Source organism: Eriocheir sinensis, chromosome 29, assembly GCF_024679095.1.
Source record: "Eriocheir sinensis breed Jianghai 21 chromosome 29, ASM2467909v1, whole genome shotgun sequence".
NCBI lineage: Eukaryota > Metazoa > Arthropoda > Malacostraca > Decapoda > Varunidae > Eriocheir > Eriocheir sinensis.
Window position 1 is genome coordinate 16,838,350 of NC_066537.1, and position 21,171 is coordinate 16,859,520.

General features: G+C 42.5%; 2 protein-coding genes across 3 annotated transcripts; one reads left to right on the plus strand and one right to left on the minus strand.

The window, feature by feature from the left end:
* Nucleotides 1-3,064: 3,064 nt before the first annotated feature.
* Nucleotides 3,065-13,398, plus strand: LOC127005191 (ubiquitin-like protein 4A). Its single transcript, XM_050873883.1, has 4 exons — nt 3,065-3,228; nt 8,214-8,319; nt 11,596-11,831; nt 12,588-13,398. Exons 1-4 carry the CDS (start codon nt 3,181-3,183, stop codon nt 12,663-12,665), a joined length of 468 nt encoding a protein of 155 aa, XP_050729840.1. The 5' UTR covers nt 3,065-3,180; the 3' UTR covers nt 12,666-13,398.
* On the minus strand, nt 13,251-20,449 carry LOC127005190 (zinc finger protein OZF-like). Of its 2 annotated transcripts, none has more exons than XM_050873882.1 (3): nt 19,676-20,449; nt 16,999-17,132; nt 13,251-16,810 (listed from the first exon to the last, which is right to left on the minus strand). In XM_050873882.1, exon 3 carries the CDS (start codon nt 16,762-16,764, stop codon nt 15,505-15,507), a length of 1,260 nt encoding a protein of 419 aa, XP_050729839.1. In that variant the 5' UTR covers nt 16,765-16,810; nt 16,999-17,132; nt 19,676-20,449; the 3' UTR covers nt 13,251-15,504. The 2 variants fall into 2 exon arrangements, with proteins under 2 accessions (XP_050729839.1, XP_050729838.1); XM_050873881.1 differs by having other exon boundaries at nt 16,999-17,222.
* Between the last annotated feature and the right edge of the window lie 722 nt (nt 20,450-21,171).

Consider the following 21,171-nt stretch of genomic DNA (forward strand, 5'->3'; position numbering starts at 1 on the left):
GTTTGATACAAGAAGGGAAGAGTATAAGAGTATTTATTCATGAACTCCTTAACACGTAAATCAGTTATAATAAACTACAAAGAATATCTACTTGGTAACTATGCAACAGTTGTTTTATAATCTCTCTCTCTCTCTCTCTCTCTCTCTCTCTCTCTCTCTCTCTCTCTCTCTCGTTCCCATGCAGTTTAATTCTCTCTTTCCCTCCCTCTCCCTCGCCCTCTTTCTTTTTCCATCCCTCCCTCTCTCTCCCTCTCCCTCCCTTGCCTTCTTCCCACTTCCATCCCTCCCTCTCGCTCTCCCCTTCCCACCACTCCCTCTCTCTCCCCCTCCCTGCCTAGCTTTTCACCTTTTTCCATCCCTCACTCTCGCCCTCTCTCTCTCTCTCTCTCTCTCTCTCTCTCTCTCTCTCTCCTGTTCATTGCTTCAACAGGACGTTGAGTTTTGCGGCAGAGTTCCTCGTCAAAGACGGATCAATTATTGCGTATCCTGGTGCTGGGATCGACGAAGTAGCAGCTGCTCTTGAGGAGATTTCCAATAACTCACTGTTTGTTATTCACACAATGATGTTGGTCAATTAGTTGAACCTGATTTAGTTATTCATCAAATTAATTCGTTTTCTGTTTCAAATTTTGGATTTAGAATATGGAGAATTTTTTAATGGGTAACCAAAAACGCTCAGAGGGTACTGAGAGACTTCACACAAGTCTGGGTGCTTCGATTTGAGTGTTGCTGCTGTGATGGATGGATTTAACAATACTTATCGCTGTAAAACATTATCGGCAGCAGTTGGGGAAGTCTTTCTATTACCTACATATCCCTTCATCGCCTGACGCCTAGGGCCCTAGACCCTTGCCTGCAGGGAGGGACGCTGCCTCCTGAACGTCATATGAGCTTTGATATACTTGTCATGGGCCAAGTGGCTGACACACTACCCAAGCTCCATCAATGCAAGAGCACTTTGCTTCCTTTCCATTACCTGCTTGCAGTAATTAGACTTTAGCATATGGAGAGAAAATTAGTGTAAACTAATTATCTGGGGGTGGAGGGGCCCTGATTCCATTACTCGCTGTGCTGCTCTCTTTATTGTGTTAACAACTTAACACACACACACACTATTGCTGCAATAAATGTTCTGTGCGATTCCAAGGTATTGTGAAGATAAGTCATCAATGATTATAATTCAATAACATTTAATTTAATTTAAATACTTATTGTTGAGGGTCAAAATAGCTAGTTTTAGAAAATACTGTAGGAAAATGCACATGTCTTCAACATATGATAATGACATTGGTAGTACCCGTGAAAATGAAGACTGTGCAACCTTATACATTAGGCTATTAAATAAAGATGATTGATTGATTGATAGTTTTAGAAAATACTGTAGGAAAATGCACATGTCTTCAACATATGATAATGACATTGGTACCCGTGAAAATGAAGACTGTGCAACCTTATACATTAGGCTATTAAATAAAGATGGACTTATACCTCAAGCTAGAGGAGTTTCCAGCTGAAGACCCTTCACATGAGCAAATAGTAACCTAACCTATCGATCACTGCTGAAATAGTAATATTTCCCCGCATTTTAAAATCTCAGAAACGAGTAATAATAATGGAAACGATTACTAGAGTGATGATTAGCAAATACAATATAAACAAATATAATGTGTTAACTTTTAGAGTGAGTTGGGTGTGATTCTTAAGTTTTACCAAGACAGGCCGGTATGGCTCACCAAAAGCTAGCTTCTGTTCATTAAACTTTTATAACAGGTCCAGTCTATTAAGCCTCAAATACACTGCCGAATTTTGGCCACGAACTTGACGCCGAATCAGTTCGTGAAAAAATTCGGCGACCGGTTCGCCGACATGACCAAGATTCTTACAGTTCGTGACCATTCGGCGACATGTCGGCGAATGCTCAAGACAATTCGGGGACAGTTCGGAGACATGTCGCCGACTATTCGGCGTCCATGTCACAGAGCTCAAAATATGAAATTTTAACGTTTTTTTTGTCGTGGAATAACTGGCGACAAGTCTCCGAATTGTCTTCGCATGCCCCCGAAGTGTCGGCGACAATTCTCCGACAGTGCCAAGATTTCTGACAGCTGATCATCTGATGCCCCTGTGGCATATAAAAGCACGGGAATCCGCGCCTACCTCCTGACTACAACACCCGGGGAGCAGTGGCCTGGCAGGACAGCTGGAGTCTTCCAGAGGCCCATAGACCCCGGGGGAAGCTTCCAGCACAACAAAGTGAGGACACGGGATGGGTCTATGGTGGGCTGGCAGCACTTGCTTCGCTTCCCGTCTATATAGGCTACCTCACCGGAAGTGGCTTGTGGCCGTTGTGGGTACAGAGATTCGATACCTGGGAATAGTGAATGCTGGAGGCACTGTCGTCATGACAGCGCGCAATTAAGGCAAGTAAGAGGTGACAGTATTACAAAAGAACAGTGCGGCCCCACGTGGATCCCATGCACCTATGTACGTCCCATGTTCAGCTCATTTCTTGGGCAGCCCACCCAAGTCCCACATGAACCACAAATAAAACCCATAAACATTGAATTAATCTAAAAATCTTATTAACAGAGAGATCGAGAGAGAGAGAGCTAGAGTGGTGTACAGCATGCACGTACTGGGGGTGATGCGGCAGCGGTGTGGAGGGACGCATAAGCCACATCCAAACAACTTCATATATGAGTCCTTGTTTCTTTAAAGTGGAGTCCATTGTGGTAAGAACCAACTGCTGCTCTGCTGATGTTTACCTTACTGTTATGACTTGGGAGTTCCTATAACTGATCTAGAGGCGCGGAGCGGATAAGCTCAGTGCACTCTGTCAAGTTTTTGTAACTCCACTGGGGCACTATAGAATATTAAAGGTTTATTTCACCCCCACCCATGACTGGATTAATTTCTTATGTGTTTCGAAATGAACAAAAAGCTGGTAGGATTACTGCGACAGCAGTGGGATATTGCTTTATAAATATCAGATAGACTAGCATCCGTTAGACTTCTTGATAGTATAAATAGCCTCACAAGATCGGCTTCAAATTTTGCCGAGCTACAGGTCAAAGAGGTAGGTAAAACTTTTCCTCCTTCACCGGCACCGTTGGGGCGGCCGACGGTCCTCCCCGCCTCAGTGTTCCTCGCGTAACAACAACACTCGGCCAGGCAGGCACGATGAGGCTGACAGTGAAAATACTGCAGGGCGGGGAGTGCTGCGTCAATGTGAGTACCTGTGGAGCATTAAGGGTCAAGGGAAGGGGTGCCAGGCCACGAGGACGCTCCCAGAGCAGCCATAGCTAGGTAGTCATGTCCACCTGGTTTGCTTACCTATGAAAAGATAGTGGGGAATTAAGAAGTGTTCTTGTGATGATCCCCACCTCTAAGACCTGTCAGCCACCTGTCCCAGTCCTATGTGCCTATCATACCTAGTCTTAAACGTTGCTATTGATGGGGCGGTTACTACACTCTGGGGGTGTGTTCCAGGGGTCAATAACCCTAAGGGAAAACCAGTTCCCTTTCATTGTGGTCCGCCAGTGGTTTGGTTTGCTCAGCTTCATGGAGTGGCCCCGCAGATGGTTCTTGTTCAGCTGGAAGAATTTTGTGTAGGGGACGTCCTCATAGCCATGCAGGAGCTTGAAGGTCTGGATCATGTCTCCCCTCACTCCCCTCTCCTCCAGTGTCTGTAGACCGAGGCACTGGCAGCGTGCTTCATAGGGCAGTTGGGCAAGGCCTGGTACCAGTTTCGTTGCCCTCCTCTGCACCCTTTCAAGGGCTTGAATGTCGCGCACCAGGTAAGGAGACCATGCCTGGGCTCCATAGTCCATTATGGGGCGGACCAGAGAGAGGTACAGTGGCAAAAAAATGTCCTTGGTGAGCACGCTAAAATTCCTCTTAATACTGCCCAGTCTGCTGTTCGCCTTGGCAGCCACCGTTGTTGTATGGGTCGAGGACTTCAGATTGTGTGCCACAACTACTCTGAGGTCCTTTTCTTGTGTTGATTTCTCCAACTTACTGCCGTTCAGCTGGTAGTCTGTTAGCTGGTTGTTGCGGCCTATATGCATGGTCTTGCACTTACTCGTGTTAAATGTGAGCAACCACTTGGCGCTCCAATCCTCCAGGCGCTTCATATCACGTTGGAGAGCCTCTGCATCGTCCTCGGTCCTCATTACTCTGTATATTTTTGCATTGTCCGCAAACAAACTGGCTGTTGACTCAAGGTTAGTGTTGATGTCATTTATATACACCAGGAAAAGGACTGGTCCCAGGACTGAACCTTGTGGCACTCCACTTAACACTGGTAGCCAACCTGAACGTTTCTTCCTGATGCATACCTGGTGAAATCTGCCTGTAAGAAAGCTCCTTATCCAACTCAGAACATCGCCGTCTATACCTTTAGCCCTCAACTTGACCATCAGCCTCTCATGGGGAACTCTATCAAAAGCCTTCTCACAGTCAAGGTAGTTCACATCTACACAGTGTCTGCAGTCCACAGCGTTGGTCAGATCGTCTAGGTAGCACAGCATATTAGTCAGGCAACTCCTGTTTTTTCTAAAGCCATGTTGTGCATCCGTTATGAGCGTGTTGTCTGTGAGGTGCTGTACTATGCTTTCTCTGATGATCTTCTCCATGGCTGGATGCTATACTGGTCAACGATATTGGTTGGTAGTTGAGTGGATTTGCCATGTTCCTTTTCTTATGTATGGGTGAGATGTTAGCCTTCCTCCAGTCAGGTGGCACATCACTAGTCCTCAAAGATGTTGCATATATCTCCATGAGCGGAGCACACAGTATGTCAGCACATTGCTTTAGTACATAAGGCAATATTCCGTCCGGTCCTGGGGCTTTGCTGTCAACGAGTTCAGAGAGTTTCTTCTTGACTTTCTCCTTAGGTATGCTGATGTCATTTAGTTTCGTTCCAACTTGGTGCTGGAATGTTTTGGTCTGTGTCTTCCCTAACAAACACTGTGTTGAAGGCTCTTTTCATCTCTTGGGCAACCTCTCTGTCTGCTTCTGTCTTCTCCATCGGTGGTTTTCAATTTCGTAATGCGTTCCTTTACGGTGGTTTTAGATCTTACATATGCCCAGAAGTGCTTTGTGTTGTTTGTTGCATCGTTCGCCACCTTCTTTTCAAAGTCATATTTTGCCGCTTTTGTTGCCAAAGTTGCAGTGTTCCTTGCTGTCTTGTACTGCTTACGGTTTCCATCGGTTTTGTTCCCCCTGTACCTCATCCACATGTCTTTTTTTCCTCTTAAGTTTTCTTTCCAGTGCAGCATTCATCCACTTGGGCCTGGTTGACTGTTGTTTTTTCCTCTGGGTAGGGACACATATTTTCACAACCCGGAATACATCTGTCATGTCTCATGACGCGTCAAGCAGTTCCTCTGCTCTGGGCGGAAGTAGAGTGCGGACGAATTAAAGTAACAGTGACTTTGATGACTGCTATGGTAGTGACATTGACAGAGGAGGGAGGGGAAAGTAGGTAGGGAGAGAGAGAGAGAGAGAGAGAGAGAGAGAGAGAGAGAGAGAGAGAGAGAGAGAGAGAGAGAGAGTGTGGGGTGCTTCACGCTGACGCGTCACGCCACTTAGAAAATCATAATATTTTTGGCTGTCATAATTTTTTTATTATTATTAGGAGAGAAGTTTTATTACACCACCATATATACTAGATGAATATACAATTATTGGAAAGAAGAAAGACACCATTTCCACCTCTTTTAAATGCCTAAATTTTCCCCATGCACAGCATCCAGAGATATATATTGCCACCCATACTCTAAGGGTTAAAAGGACATCAGTAGGCTATTCATGAAAGCAATCAAGACTCACTCACTCACTACGATGTTTTGAACTAAGTGCGTCGAGGATTGTTATCAAGGCTAACATCGTAATTGTTGATGGCACTTGCAGAGCGCTGTATTAGCAGTGGAGCTGGGCCTGAAACCTCATCAACGGTAAACAAATGAGTGACTTCAGTTCATCATAAAGGCATCGGTTTTAGTCTAGATAATGAGCTGATACAAAAGTTCTTCACTGTTTAAAAATAAAACAGCATTTCTTGCTGCCTAACATTCAACGTGTTATTGAATTTCCCTGTCTACTAACACTGGAAAAATATGCTGGATTTACTCACCAACTTGGTAAATGTGTAGAATCACTCAGCGTCTTCAAAAGACAATCTTTCACCTCAATATTATAGTTTAGGAGCTGTATATGTCTGAATCACAACATGATGGCAGGACTGGAAAAATATGATGCTACTTCAGTATGCGGTCTACCAGGCCGTTTCTACTTTATCGTTTGGTCTGCCAACATATTTACAATTCATTGTGCGGTCTACCTCACAGCAGGATAGTGAAAAACAAGCTAAATAGCACTGTCGCCGTTTAATATTCTCCCACGGTTGTATTTCCGTTGACCAGCAAATCTTGCCTAATCAATCTGAATGGGGTTATCGTCTGTTCCAATCATCTTGCCTCTTTCACGATGAGAAACGATGGCTCCACACACCTCTCAACACGTTTTATACCAGTCATTTACGGTATTGGAAGACTTTCCTGTTAAAATCACTGCGGTATTCATGGGTTTTTTCAGTACAAAAAAGAACACCAATTCAAAATGTTCACACAAATTCAGTTTGCAATTTAATTTGTTGTTGATTTCCATATAATGGAAAAATGGGTTTCCTTGCTGAACAGACCACGAAGTTTGGCACCCTTTGTGAGGTCAGCGAAGTACAGGCTGGAATTCCCCACTGTAACTCTTGTTTTTCTTGCATGACACTATCACGTTAATGACAAGGGTCTGCCACTTGTGGTGTGTCCAGAAGATGGTTTTCTCATAGAAATGAAACTGCTGTTTCCTCCGTGAAAATGACACGTCCGCAGAAGTCTTTTAACAGCATTGCAGTAACTGTTTGCAGAATGAGTTGAACTAATGCTATTGGCTTCAATGCAAGGAGGATAATGATGTGGGTGTTTGTTGATTGTCCTTCTATATAGACAGGTCTGGGCACTCAGGTAACATGAAGTAATGACCTGACTGTGATCAGGTCATTACTCTGGTCAAGCTAAGGTCTATTAGGATAGATCAGGTCATTCAGGTGTCAGGTTAGGAGCACTCTGGTAACAATACAACATCAGATGAGGTCTCGGGAGACAGGTCTGACCAATAGATCGCATGCTAAAGTAGCGCCACACTTGGTGCATACTGGGGTAGACTACAATTACTGTGGTAGATGGCATACTAAAGTAGCACCAAAAGTATTCATCAAGATAATGAGGAGGTCAAGAGGGGGTAAAGGCTCACCTCCATAAAAAAAATGTTGGATCAATGGGGGTACAGCCTCCCACATGAGGTATGGGAAGGTTTTGTTGGATTTGATATTATATTATTTTCAGTAAATATATACTATCTGCTACACAATGTGCATTTTTCAGTCTTGGCACAACTTTTGCAGGGATATTTGATCAGTTCTGCCTTCATATTATGGTTCAAAGATGATGATTCAGTTCTTGAACTATAATACAGAGGCAAGATATCTAACTAAACCTTTATCTGTCATTGAGCCAATTAAAATTCCATTTTTATTCACCATTATGCAGCATACAGGCAGAGATATAGTTAACCATGTATATAATCGATATACAATTGAGGTTTGGGGACACAGGTAACTCTCTATTTACGCAAGTATTGTGTCCTTGAAGAGGTCGCATAAATCAAAAAGAATGTAAATCAAACAAGAGGTAGGTTTCTATCGAAAGACAAATATTCACTTCATTCAGTGGAGAGAGAGAGAGAGAGAGAGAATATCCATATCACCGAGATATCCACTCAGGCACTCGGTCTCAGCCTCACTCAAGATGGTCGGTAATACATGTAGGGTGCTGAACCAACTGCTCTAGGTCGTTGAGGAGAGCAAAGTTGTAGGCTTGTTCACCAGGCTGGTCAGTGAAAGAGGATGAAAGCCAAAGCTGGTGGTGAACATTGAAATCTCCCAAGATGGAGATATCAGCGAAGGGAGAGGGAGTCAAGATGTGCTCCACTTTAGAATTCAAATAGTCAAAGAATTTTACATAGTTAGTAGAGTTAGGTGAGAGATAAACAGCACAGATGTATTTAGTAATAGATTGACAATGAAGTATTTACAACTAATACTAATTCTCATGCTACTTAGGTTTATAATTTTTGCACGTTTGTGTCTCATACAGGTGCCTGAAACAGCTAAGGTGAGCGAGGTGAAGACATGCGTGGAGCAGCTCCTGAATGTGCAGGCAGCCTCACAACGTCTTGTCTTCAAGGGCAAGACTCTGGCAGGTGTGTGGCTGTGACTCAGTGTTTTGTATGTATCTTAGTCCTGGGCAGCATTTCTTTACCCTTTCTAACCTCCATTTTCCCTCTACTTAGGTATTGACATCCTTGAAGGCATGTTTTATATCCCTCAGGACTCCTTTAATTTGATAACGAAGACTACATTTGCTACAGGATTCTAAAGTTTGAAAACAATGTATGACGACTGTGTTGTTCTCTGAGAATACAGGATCAAAGTTGTTTTAACTATGCAAAACTAATAAGAAAAATACAATGGCTGTATGCTACAGCAAGTTGCTTCTTATGAAGCAGTGGCTGCCTTATGACCCAGGGCTGACATTCTTCAAGGGGATTATTATTATTTTTTATGAGTTTCCTGCCCTTAGGGAGTAGAATTTACATGTGCCTCATAGCCACAGGGGTTGACTTTATGAATTGATGTCCTATTCTCTAAGGGGATAGACTTTATTCTATGGGAGGAAGGAGAAATGACAGTTCAGGTGAGAAATATAAAGATAAATGACTAAAAGATGCAACAGTCTAAATTCTCGCTAAATTGGAGGGAGTATTATACGGTAAAGTTGGGAGCATGTGCCATAACTGTGCGCAGTGGCTTTGTTCATCTTTGTCCCATTGGCCCTTTGAGCCTGTGGTGGCAGTGAACCCATTAACCAGGGAGAGGACCATTGTAACATCTTGGTTACCAGTTTGCCTTCACCAGGTTTCTCCAGGTACCCATTTAGCAACCATTTCGAGAGCTAGGATCAACAGCTGGGTGGGCTGAACACCAACTGCCCAGGCCTTAGGGATATTAACCACTGCACTGTGGAAGTGTAATGAAGTGGTTGCATCTAATATATATATACTGTATATATATATATATATATATATATATATATATATATATATATATATATATATATATATATATATATATATATATATTCAGTAAATGGTATGATGAATCCTGCCCCGGGTTGATAGGTGGTCTTCTGGACTGCATGTGGGTAGTTTTAAGCCACTCGGCAGCAGCTGAAAAATCCCAGCTTGGTGGCACCGGTCAGGGATTGAACTCGCGTCCTCCTGAACGTGGAGCAGTCTCGCTATCCGTTCAGCCACTGCCTCCCCTTGAAATAGGTGGTTAGGTTTGTAAGGCCATGCACCTGGAAAATTTTGTGCCAAAAACTGAAAATGGCTCAATTTACGAGCCATAAAACGTCCAGCTGCTCAGGAAGAGTGAAAATGGATGTTAAATGAAATGATGATGATGATGATGATAAGTCACAAACACACGCATGCATGCATGCACACACATACGCACGCACATATGCAAACACACACACTCAAAAATTGCAATGAAGGGAAACTAAATCATGTAAAGGTTGAGAAAGGGGAACTGATACAGCTGATGAAAACCTTAGATGGAAGGAAAGCTATGGGACCGGAAGGAATCTCGGGTCAAGTGCTAAAAGAGTGTAGAAATGAATTATTGGAGCCACTTTATGACATAATAACATGCTCTATAACTACAGGAAAAGTGCCCTTAGAGTGGAAGAGAGCAAACATTGTACCAATTTATAAAAGTGGAGATAAAACTGAACCACTAAATTATAGACCAGTCTCTTTGACAAGTGCAATGTGCAAGATTTGTGAAAGTATAATAAAAAAACCGGGTTGAACATTTAGAAATGGAAAACATGATGAAAAGGGACAGTTTGGATTTAGAAAAGGGAAATCGTGTGTCACCAACTTACTATGTTTCTACTCAAGAGCAATAGACGTGGTGCAAGAGGGAGAAGGGTGGGCTGATTGTGTATATCTCGATTTGAAAAAAGCTTCTGACAAGGTTCCGCACAAAAGGTTAATCTGGAAACTACAGCAGTGGGGAGGAATGGGCAGAAAGGTTATCGAGTGGATGAAGGATTACTTAACGGGAAGAGAAATGAGGACAGTGATTAGGGAAGAGAAATCAAATTGGAGGAGAGTAGAGAGTGGAGTTCCTCAAGGCTCAGTTCTGGCACCAATAATGTTCATAATATATGTAAATGATATGCTGAAGGGTATAAAAAGTTATATGAGCCTTTTTGCAGAGGATGCAAACTTAATTAGAAAAGTGAGGACAGAGGAAGACTGTAAAGAACTGCAAAAAGACCAGGATAGAGTATATAGATGGAGCCAGTTATGGGAGATGAAATTTACTGCAAACAAATGCCATGTTATGGAAATGGGGAAAAGTAAAAAAAGACCAAGTAAAACATATAGGATGGGAGAAGAAAACAAAGGTGGTTCATGAAGATGATGATTTGGGAGTAACGATGCAAGACACACTATCCCCAGAAAAGCACATAAACAGGCTGTTTGGAGAAACCTACAGGATGATGCAAAATATAAGGGTTTCATTCCATTTTATGGACAAAGAAATGATGAAGAAAATAATAACAATACTGATAAGACCAAAACTTGAATATGCTGCAGTTGTGTGGTCGCCTCACAAAAAGAAGGATATAAGAAAGTTGGAAAGGATACAGAGAATTGTAACTAAAATGGTTCCAGAACTCTCAAATATGACGTATGAAGACAGATTGAAGGAGATGGACTTGACGAAACTGGAACAAAGAAGGGAGTGTAATGTGTATATTATAATGTACATGTGTATGTATGACTACGTGTGGCGACACCCGGTCGGTGTCGCACACGTACAGTCATACATACACATGTATGACGGAGAGAAGATCTGATCATGATGTATAAGTTGGTAAATAAGTTTGATGAGGTGGATAGAGAATATCTCTTCTCATTTGTGAGAACACAGGGGCTGAGAGGACATGGAAAGAAACTTAATGAAGGAACCTGTTTGAGTGACTTGAAAAAGTATAGTTTTCCACATAGAAGTGTTAACACATGGAACAGCTTGCGGGAAGAGGTGATGGAGGCGAGCAGTGTCCAATAAATGAAGGAAAGGCTGGATGAATGTAGATATGGAGATGGGACTATTAGAGCTTAGCTCGGGACCGGTAGACTACAAATAGGTAAATACACACTAGTATATATTCAGTATTATAAGTGCTGTAGAGATATATAAAACTGATTAGTTGGTAAAAATATTAATTTCCTTGCAATGTTACAATTGAATCTACTTGCATTTTCTTTCACAAATAAAGTTATGGCTAACAAATAAACAGGATAAGAAGATTTATGTATATATTGCATGCTGGAGTGCTATGTAGACAAAAATGAAAATATGATGAATCACTAAAAACAGAAAATCAATCCATACCTCAGATGACATGACACTGACTGAAGCTGGTGTGACAGAGGCCACCAAGATCCACATGATGGTGAAGAAGGGTGAGGGTGTGGCAGCCACCACCACGAACAGCACCTCTCCCTCACCAGCAAGCTCCTCCAAAACCCCTGCTCCCTTGCCCCCCCTGGACTTCTTTGTACAGCTGGATGCCTTTCTCAGCAAACACCTCACTCAGGAACAGACAAACAAAGTGGTTAATGAGTTTAGAAAGGTATTGTTACATGGGATGGGCTCTACCTGTTTTAGTAATTTGTTTTCAGTCCAGAATGTCAAGTGCTGTAGTAAACCTGTATTTTTTTTTAACTCAGAAAAGCACTTATCAGGGAATGGGATGTACACTGGCTCGTCTGATTTGTTTTCAGTAACATTTTTTTATATTAGTTATTACAGTTCATGTAAAAGTTCTGATGTGATTGCCATTGTTCTCTATTTTTTAATCAATCATTTTGTGTTAAGTAAAAGGCAAATTTGTATACAGCTTAATCCCTCTGGTACCAGGAATGACGGTTGTCAATTTTTCACGATTACTCAAAACCGCAGGGAATGACAATTACAAACATCTTATTAAAAACTGGCAGCATCATGCTCCACCCTGCTTGTGACATAAATCCCTTCTAACCTATCAGAGCTAAGTGCTGGATAGGCAGGAGGGACCGTTTCAGCCTGTACCAAGGCAATGAGGGGAAGCACCCACCTCCCTCTACACCATTTTTTTTTTCTTTTTTTTTAAACTTTTATGGGCCATAGCTCAGTAACTTGTGGTCTAGAATGCTGTGCTCTGGAGTATAAGGTGTGTAAATTAAAAGTAAAACCTCGGCACAAAACTTTTTACTTGGCCAGGATTTGCTATCTGTAAGGAATTTGTCAAAACAAACGCATACCTGAAGGGTCAGAGTTATAGTGAATAGTAATTTTAGGTTTTTGGAAGCATCATTTTTTTTCCCTAACATATAATTCTTGCTTCCAGAATTGCCAATTGATGGTGGACAGCATGAACTTTGAGGACATTGAAAGATTTGCTGCCAGTGGCTGCACAGAATTTTAGAGAGAGAGAGAGAGAGAGATTGTATTATTTCCAGGTGTATGTCTGGATTCTCTGCTGTTTACAGATTTCCTACAAACGTGCTATGACCTTTCTACATGAGAGGCGTACATATGGATGCATGCATGCATATACCCACCTTTCTCCCACACGAGTCCTTGCCACAAACCTGATTAATGACGTTTAACCCTTCTACCTATGTATGTATGCATGTGTATGACTTAATCAGACTTTTTGCAAATGCTGGTGCAGTTTTCATATATAGTTTTTATATATTTAATGTGTCACTGCTGCTGCTGCTGCCTTGGCTGACTGACTATTGTATCGTTTTAATATGTTGTCCCGTTGTTTATATACGTGGTGTTGGTGTTTTGGTATGCAATCTATCAGTTGGCACTTCTTTTTAGTACAAAGAGAGGTCAGTTAACTCGGATTAATTGGTGATTTTTTTTTCTTAAGCTGATGGTTCTTGTAGTGTTGTAGTGGGTGAGGGATGGAGGGAGGGACAGACTAGGGCAAGGTAACAGAAGCTTTGAAAATAAGATGACTAACTGTGTCAAGGGTAGGAGCTGTGGAATTATTATAGGAGAGAGAGAGAGAGAGAGAGAGAGAGAGAGAGAGAGAGAGAGAGAGAGAGAGAGAATTGAATTATGTAACACCATGGAATCTGGTTGTATGTATGTAACTAGGAGTGTAATTTGGTGGTCAACTTTAAGCATAAAATAGAGAACTTGTACTTTTGTCTGTATTGAACCCTGCATGCCTACCTCTTCTTGAACACTAAGATAACTCAAGATACAGGAAACACAATATATACAATTTAACATTCAACTTTTGCCTATCAAGTGAAAAGATTTTGGCAAAACTTTCATGGTACCATTCACACCTGTATATTTATTACATTTATTCACTCCCTTGGGAAGGACGAACTAGGGAGAATATAACCTGTATGTTATTATTAGCAAATGAAAATGATCCCATTGAAAGGAGGTAACCTGGATATCACACTAGCCCTGTGTACTTGGGTATCATGTTTTTACCCACCACAGGCTCAAGGGCTGAGGTGATTGAGAGGAGCACTGACGCAGTGTGCAGCTATAGCATATGTCGCCAGATTTACCTTTACTTAAGCCTTAAGGAAATATTGAATAGATTAAAAAAAAAAAGAAGAAAAAAAATGCATCAAAGAAAAGCAGACATTAGTTGTTGTGGTCTATACACACCCAGAGAAAACTGACTTGGTGAGCAATGTCAAGCTTTTTCCTCATCCATGAATTTTATTCCATACCAAAGATGGGTTCTCCCACACACTTGGCATTCATGGTTTCTTTCACCAGTGTATGCAACACTGTCTAGTGAACTTGCTCCATCTCAAATCTTCTCAATTAAACTTTCCCTTTCCTTTATGGATGAAGATGCCAGCAGCAGGGTGGTGATGTGGTGGTGGTTGTTCTGATCACTCCTAACCCTCACAGCAGTGGCCACTCAGGCTGCTGCCCAGCCCTGCAGCCTCCACTGCAACAGAAATCAGCAAGAACATAGTGAGCACCCACCTCACTCTCACTGCTGTACCACTACCAGTGATGGCTGTCAGGACAAAGATCACTGCATAAGAACATCCTTCACAATAACTACCAAAGACAGCTGAAAATTCCAAAAATGTAACAAAGTATATCAGTTTCTAAATTTTCAAAAACAAAATTATGATACCTACATTCAGGACCCCTTATCTAACCAAACTATGCCTAACCACTTCCTAATGGGGTGGCCTGACCCTGACCCCCTTCACCACCCACCCATTCCTGCACAAAATGGTCATAATGAAATATGAATAGTATGCCAAGACATACCAGAAAAAAAAGAGTTAAGCTCTGGGTTGAAGTGGGTGTAGAACTAGAGAAACACCCCTTGACCCTAATGCATAGTACACTTACTTCTATTGTTGAAAAGTTCCTTTCTTCATTTCACGTTCTGGTGCCATGACAGCTCTTGGTCTGAATTTGGGTTATGAACTCAAATCTTCTTCATCTGCATCTACAGTTGGGTAACTTTATATTCTTGGTCATGTTCCAGATGTTTTTTATTAAACCATATTACCTCCTCATATTTTTAGGGTTATTTTTTTTACCCTGCATCTGCAACACCATCATAATCACAAGTCACAAAATAAATAAATAATAATAAAGGGATTTAATAAAACTATACATTTTTTCATGGGTTTTCCAAGTTTTTTATTGAAAAAATTTAAATTGGGCAAATGCATACTTAACCCTTTCCTTGCGCGTGGTGCGGACACGATTGTCCCCTCAGGCGCAGTCGGGAAGCCCAATGGGGGGTCTCTTTTAACTCCTGTATCTCAAAAACTATTCATCACAGATAAAAACCAAAAACACCATTGGAAAGAGGAGGTCCAGATCTATAGGAATCGTTTATGTATGCCTCTCTTGTGAACGTACATGCACGTCCAGGGAGTGTTGAATGTTAACAGTTACGTCGGTGCGTGCAGGATGATCAGCCATATTGAGAGAAATGCGGACATCTCCTTCAGATTCTGGCAAGGGAGTATTGGCAACTGCAATATTTACAACTATTTGGTCAAAGACTCAGTCAGGTGATAGGTGAAGCTATGCAAAAATGCCGCTATATTGCCGTGCTGGGCTGATATAATTTTCCACCAAATTTAGTGAAAAACCCACTCAATTGGCAATCCTGTGTTGTGAGAATTAGTGTTGGAACACTTTCATACGTGGGAGATTTAAGTGCGGGTGGAGCTCGCAGCGAGCGTTTAGCACCACCAGCAAACACGCCTAACGCTCGTTACGAGTGTTGACCAATGAAAGGGTTAATGGGGTCTTTCACCAGTGTGTGTAAGGGTGTGTTTGTTGAGGTCAATCTTGGTAATGAACTTTTTACCACACTCCTGGCATTCATGAGGTCTTCCACCAGTGTGCGTAAGGGTGTGTCTGTTGAGGTGACTCTTCAAAGTGAATCGTGTACCACAAATATCACATTCATGATTCCTTTCACCAGTGTGTGAAAGGATGTGTCTGTTGAGATTATTCTTCCGAGAGAATCGTTTCCCACAAATTTCACATTCATAATTTTTTTCACCAGTGTGTAAAAAGGTGTGTTTGTTGAGGTCAATCTTGTTACTGAATTTTTTGCCACACTCTGGGCATTCATGAGGTCTTTCATCAGAGTGCGTAAGGATGTGTCTCTTGAGGTGACTATTCAAAGTGAACCGTGTACCACAAATTTCACATTCATAATTTTTCTCACCAGAGTGTGTAAGGCTATGTTTGTCTAGGTTACTCTTGCAACTAAAATATTTGCCACACTCAAGGCATTCATGTGGTCTTTCACCAGTATGCGTAAGGGTGTGTCTGTTGAGGTCACTCTTCTTAGTGAACCCTTTGCCACACTCTTGGCATTCATGAGGTCTTTCACCAGTGTGTGTACGGGTGTGTTTGTTGAGGTCACTCTTTTTACTGAATTTTTTGCCACACTCGTGACATTCATGAGGTCTTTCACCAGTGTGTATAAAGATGTGTGTGTTGAGGTCACTTTTCTGACTGAACTTTTTGCCACACTCAGGGCACCCATGAGGTCTTTCCCCAGTGTGTGTAAGGGTGTGTTTGTCTAGATTACTTTTGCAACTGAAATATTTGCCACACTCAAGGCATTCATAAGGTTTTTCATCAGAGTGTGTAAGGGTGTGCCTGTTGAGGGTACTCTTCTGAGTGAATCGTTTCCCACATATGTCACATGCATGATTTTTTTCTCCAGAGTGTGTAAGGGTGTGTATGTTGAGGTGGCTTTTGTTAATAAACTTTTTGCCACACTCATGGCATTCATGAGGTCTTTCACCAGAGTGTATAAGGATGTGTTTGTTGAGGTCACTCTTCTTACTGAAACCTTTGCCACAATCTCGGCATTCATGAGGTCTTGCACCGGAGTATGTGGGTATATTTGATGAGGTGACTGTTCCCAGGGAGTCTGTTTCCACACTTTTGATTCCAATGATTTCCTTTACTACTGTGTCCAAGGCTATGTCCAAAACTGTAGATAGGGGGAGTTTGGCCATGGGCTCCCCAGACTCCATTTTGCATTTATGTTGCTCTGGCTCACTGCGTACCAAGCGTTTCAACCTGAATACAGTTCAAAACCAAGAGATAAAAATGTTGATGTTTGAAAATCCAATAGATTATGTTGGGTAGATGCATGCATGACATATATGCAAGATGGCAAGTAGCCTAACTCACCCTAAGTATCAACAGCTCTGGCTATGCCCAGTGAACTTGCTCTCAATATCAAATTTTCTCACACATAAACTCACCCTTTTCTTTATAGCTGGAGGTGTCAGCAGCAAGGTGTCAGTGGTTCTGGTGATCACCCCTGACTCTCACAGCAGTGGAAGTTTGGTCCTGTGGATCCCAACCACTCAGGGTGTTGCCCAGCCCTGCAACTTCACTGCAACGAATCAGTGACAGCAAGGATGTAGTGGGCGCTGAGCACAGTACCCAACTCAGATCTTCATTGCTGTACCAGTACCAGTAGTGGCTGGCAAGACAAAGATCACAACCTCATAGAAACATGCTCAAAATAAATACCAAAAGCAGCTGCAAATTCTAAAAATGTAACAAAGTATATCATAATATTGTGAAAACTGTATAAAAGAAGTTGAGGCAAGATAGACCCAGAGTAATGAATTACTTGCAACCACATATTGGTGAGCTGAGAAGCACCCTGTCAGAACCTACAGGAAAAGGGAAACTGAAAATGTAGACAGAACTGCACTGGAGAACAGACAGCATAAAAATCAGAACTGCACTGGAGAACACACAGCATAAAAATAGGCAACAAGAGAAGAACATGATAGAAAAGTGTGTGAAGCATTGTCACATCAGGAGAATGAACAAGTTACATGTATAGAAATTCACAGCTAAATTAAAAGCGAAACAAAATAAAAATATCATTATAAAAATAGTAACCTATCACTACTAAAAATACTTAAAAATAGTAACCTATTGCCACTAATATAATAGGTAACTCTCGATTTAAGCGAGTTTAATTTACGCATTTTTTAAAAGTAACGCGGGGTCCAAAATCCAAATAAATGTTTAATTTACACATTTTTTCCACTTATACGCGATATTTTATGGAGTGGCCACCAGATGTCTCACGCAACTGGACTCACACGGCGCTGCGGCCACACAGCTGAGCTCAGTTCTTCTCATGCGCCACTTGAACAACAATACAATACCCACGCTGCCACGCTACTCAACAATAGGGGTGTGCAGGTGCCGGTACCAGTACCGGTACTAATGGTACCAGCTAAATGGTACAGTACCGGTACCAGACTGCTCGGTACTGGTTCCAATACTAGCCAGTCGCTCATGGTGTCCCTCATTTCTTCCTCACACAAGTGAGGCTGAGACTGAGTGCCTGAGTGGATATCTCAGTGATATGGATACACTCTCTCTCTACTGAATGAGGTGAATATTTATTTTTCGATAGAAACCTACCTCTTGTTTGATTTACATTGTTTTCGATTTACGTGACCTCTTCAAGGACACAATACTCACGTAAATCGAGAGTTACCTGTAATCTATCTCTGTTAAAATGTTAACCTATCGCTGCTAAAATAATCTGCAAAAACAGTAACCTATCTTTGCTTAAAAAGTAACCTAACACCACTAAAATAGTAACCTATTGCTTCTGAAATAGTAACCTATTACTGATAAAATAGTAACATATCACTCTTAAAATACCGTAGTATGTGACCTATTGCCACTAAAACAGTAACTTATCACCACTAAAATAATAACCTATAGCCACTAAAACGGTAACTTATCACCACTGAAGGAGTAACCTATCGCCACTGAAATAGTAACCTATCACCACTCATATAGCAACCTATCACCACTGGAATAGCAACCTATCGCTGTGAAATTCATAACCTGTTGCTGCTAAATGGTGGACGTATGGCTAACGCACTGCCACTCCCAGTTTGATTGCTTTAACTGCGCCGCACCAGGTTAATATCTAAAATTATCTGTCTCACTGGCGAAGGAAACTGTTATTTCTGATAAGTTTTGATGGGTTTATAATTTATCAAAATCTCTTTCCTGTAGAAATCAGTAGTTTCCAGAATTTTCCCCCCTCACCCCCTCCACAAAAAATGCAAATTAATAACGCACATCAAAACTCAATAAAAATTTAAAATTCTTCCTCATTACATGCAGAAATGAGGGAAAATAAACACTAGGCTCAGAAGACCATGAGAAAGGCAGACTCTGCTGCCACTGCAGGAAAAACTAACAGTTTCAATCAGGAACAGTTACTTTTACAAGTTGGGTAAATCTTGAGGGTGGAAAGTGCTGTATGAAGACTGCATAAACATGCCAAGAGTAATGGAGTTCAGGAGAGAAGAACCTCTAGATCCCTAGACTGGAAATCATCTTTATATATAAGAAACCTCACTGGTGCCAAGCCACCTCTTTTCTGAAAGTGCTGAACCTCATCACACAGGATGGAGGAAAGAAGGACTGGGGGAGATATGACTGAGGTCTTTAAAATACTCAAAGGGTTTGACAGGGTAGGGGGGAACAGAGACGTCCTCAAACTTGCTCCTTGACATACACACCTACAGACCAGTTACCACACACTGAAGCTGCTGAAACCTAGGCACTGTACCCATGAGAAATATTTTTCTCCCAAATTAAGAGTTGTGAACTCATGAAACAAACTGCCGGAAAGGGTCATCAAGTGACAGTGTTGACTTATCTCAAAATAACTATGACTGGCATGATGACAACCTTAAGAGAAGAAACACCCCCTTATGAGACCTAGCTCCCTCGCCTCTTAAGTAATCACTGGTAAGTAATACACCTCCTGAGCCTCTCCTACAGTTCCTCATACCTGTAGCCCCTTCACCTAGCCCTCTCCTGCTTGAATTCCTGCACACACTTAACCCCCCCCCCCCCCCGGTAGGCTGGCACCTGAAAACTCACTTATAATGGAGAGAAGTTCCTTTGTTGTTGCTGAAGGGCTGTGACGGTCTAATAGAGCCTACTCGGCCTGGTTGTTGTTGTTGTTGTTGTTTAGGGCCGCGGCGATCTAGTCGCTCACATGAGCGAGGGCTTCACAGGCGCGTCAGCTGCCCCGTCTTCCTAAGGAAGGCGCAGGTGAGGCGGATGACAGCTTCCTGTCGTGATGGGTGGACGCCTGCCGCCGCCAGCAGCGTGGGTAGGTCAAAGGTGGCCACGTCGAGGGCACGGAGTTGGTGTCGGAGCAGCACTCGCTGGGAGTGGTGGCGTGGACTGTGCAGCAGGAGGTGCTCAATGGTGTCCTCGACGGTCCTGCACCAGGGGCAGTGAGGGTTGGGGACGAGGCGCAGGCGGTGGTGAACGCAGAGGCGTGTGTGGCCCAGGAGGAGGCGTGTCAAGGCCACGTCTAGGACGCGGGACGTTTTCCTCATCCACGGCTGCGGGGAGGAGTTGGTGCGGTACTGGCCCATGGAGGTGATGCGGAGGGTGTCATGGAGTGTGTCGTCCCATTTAGAGCGGCATGTGCGGGAGACAAGGCGTTTGGCCGTGGAGAGTGGCAGGGGGAGCGGTGTGATGTTTACGTCCGCAAGGGCCATCTTGGCGGCGGCGTCTGCTATTACATCGCCTGAGTGTGAGGGCGCCCACTGCCAAGGCAAGTATAGAGAGGTAGCGTCACTCTCATAGAACGTGAAGAACCAAATTTTGAAATGAGCTTTTTTATTAGGACCTCTCGGATGTTTTTTATGTTATAAACTACTACAATAAAATAAAATAAGATGTGGATTTTTCGTTATATACCTTATGAAGCAATTGTCGGTGAATAAAAAATATAAATAGAAATGTTCACGGCATCTCATCCTGGACGATGATTGGCTGGCGTCTCGATAAGCTCCGCCCCTTCCTCGAGCCTAATTAAGCCCCGCCCCATCCTCGTCGTCTGCCCAAACCGACGACTTCACACACCTCACTCTCACCCTGTTTCCTGACCCCAACATTCATTTTTACGAAAAACTGAGACCACCATCATCTTCCTGAGAACATTCTGCATCACACGAGCATAAAATTGTAACCATAATGTAAAATTACACATACGAAAATCAGAGTTAAGTGAAGTAGGGAATACATATTTTCTTGCACTTATTTCCCTTCAACTCCTTAGTACTCAGCTAGTTTTCGACGCATCACTTTTTTAAGCACAGATCCCAAATCTACATGCTTTTCTGCTTCTGATGATATGTGGTGCGTCCCGAGGTAAAATTACGCATAGGGTCAAAATCGCCTCTGAACATAAGCCGAGCCGTGACAGTGTTCATGCGCATCGGCATTTGTTTACTCAAGTCAGACTCGCCGCTCACGTTGTATGTATACCTTGATTAGGCTACCTGAGATTACAAAAGAAAGGCACAAGAATGGAATAGGTTATCTAATTATAATTTTCTACTCAAGGAGCCTGGAATCCA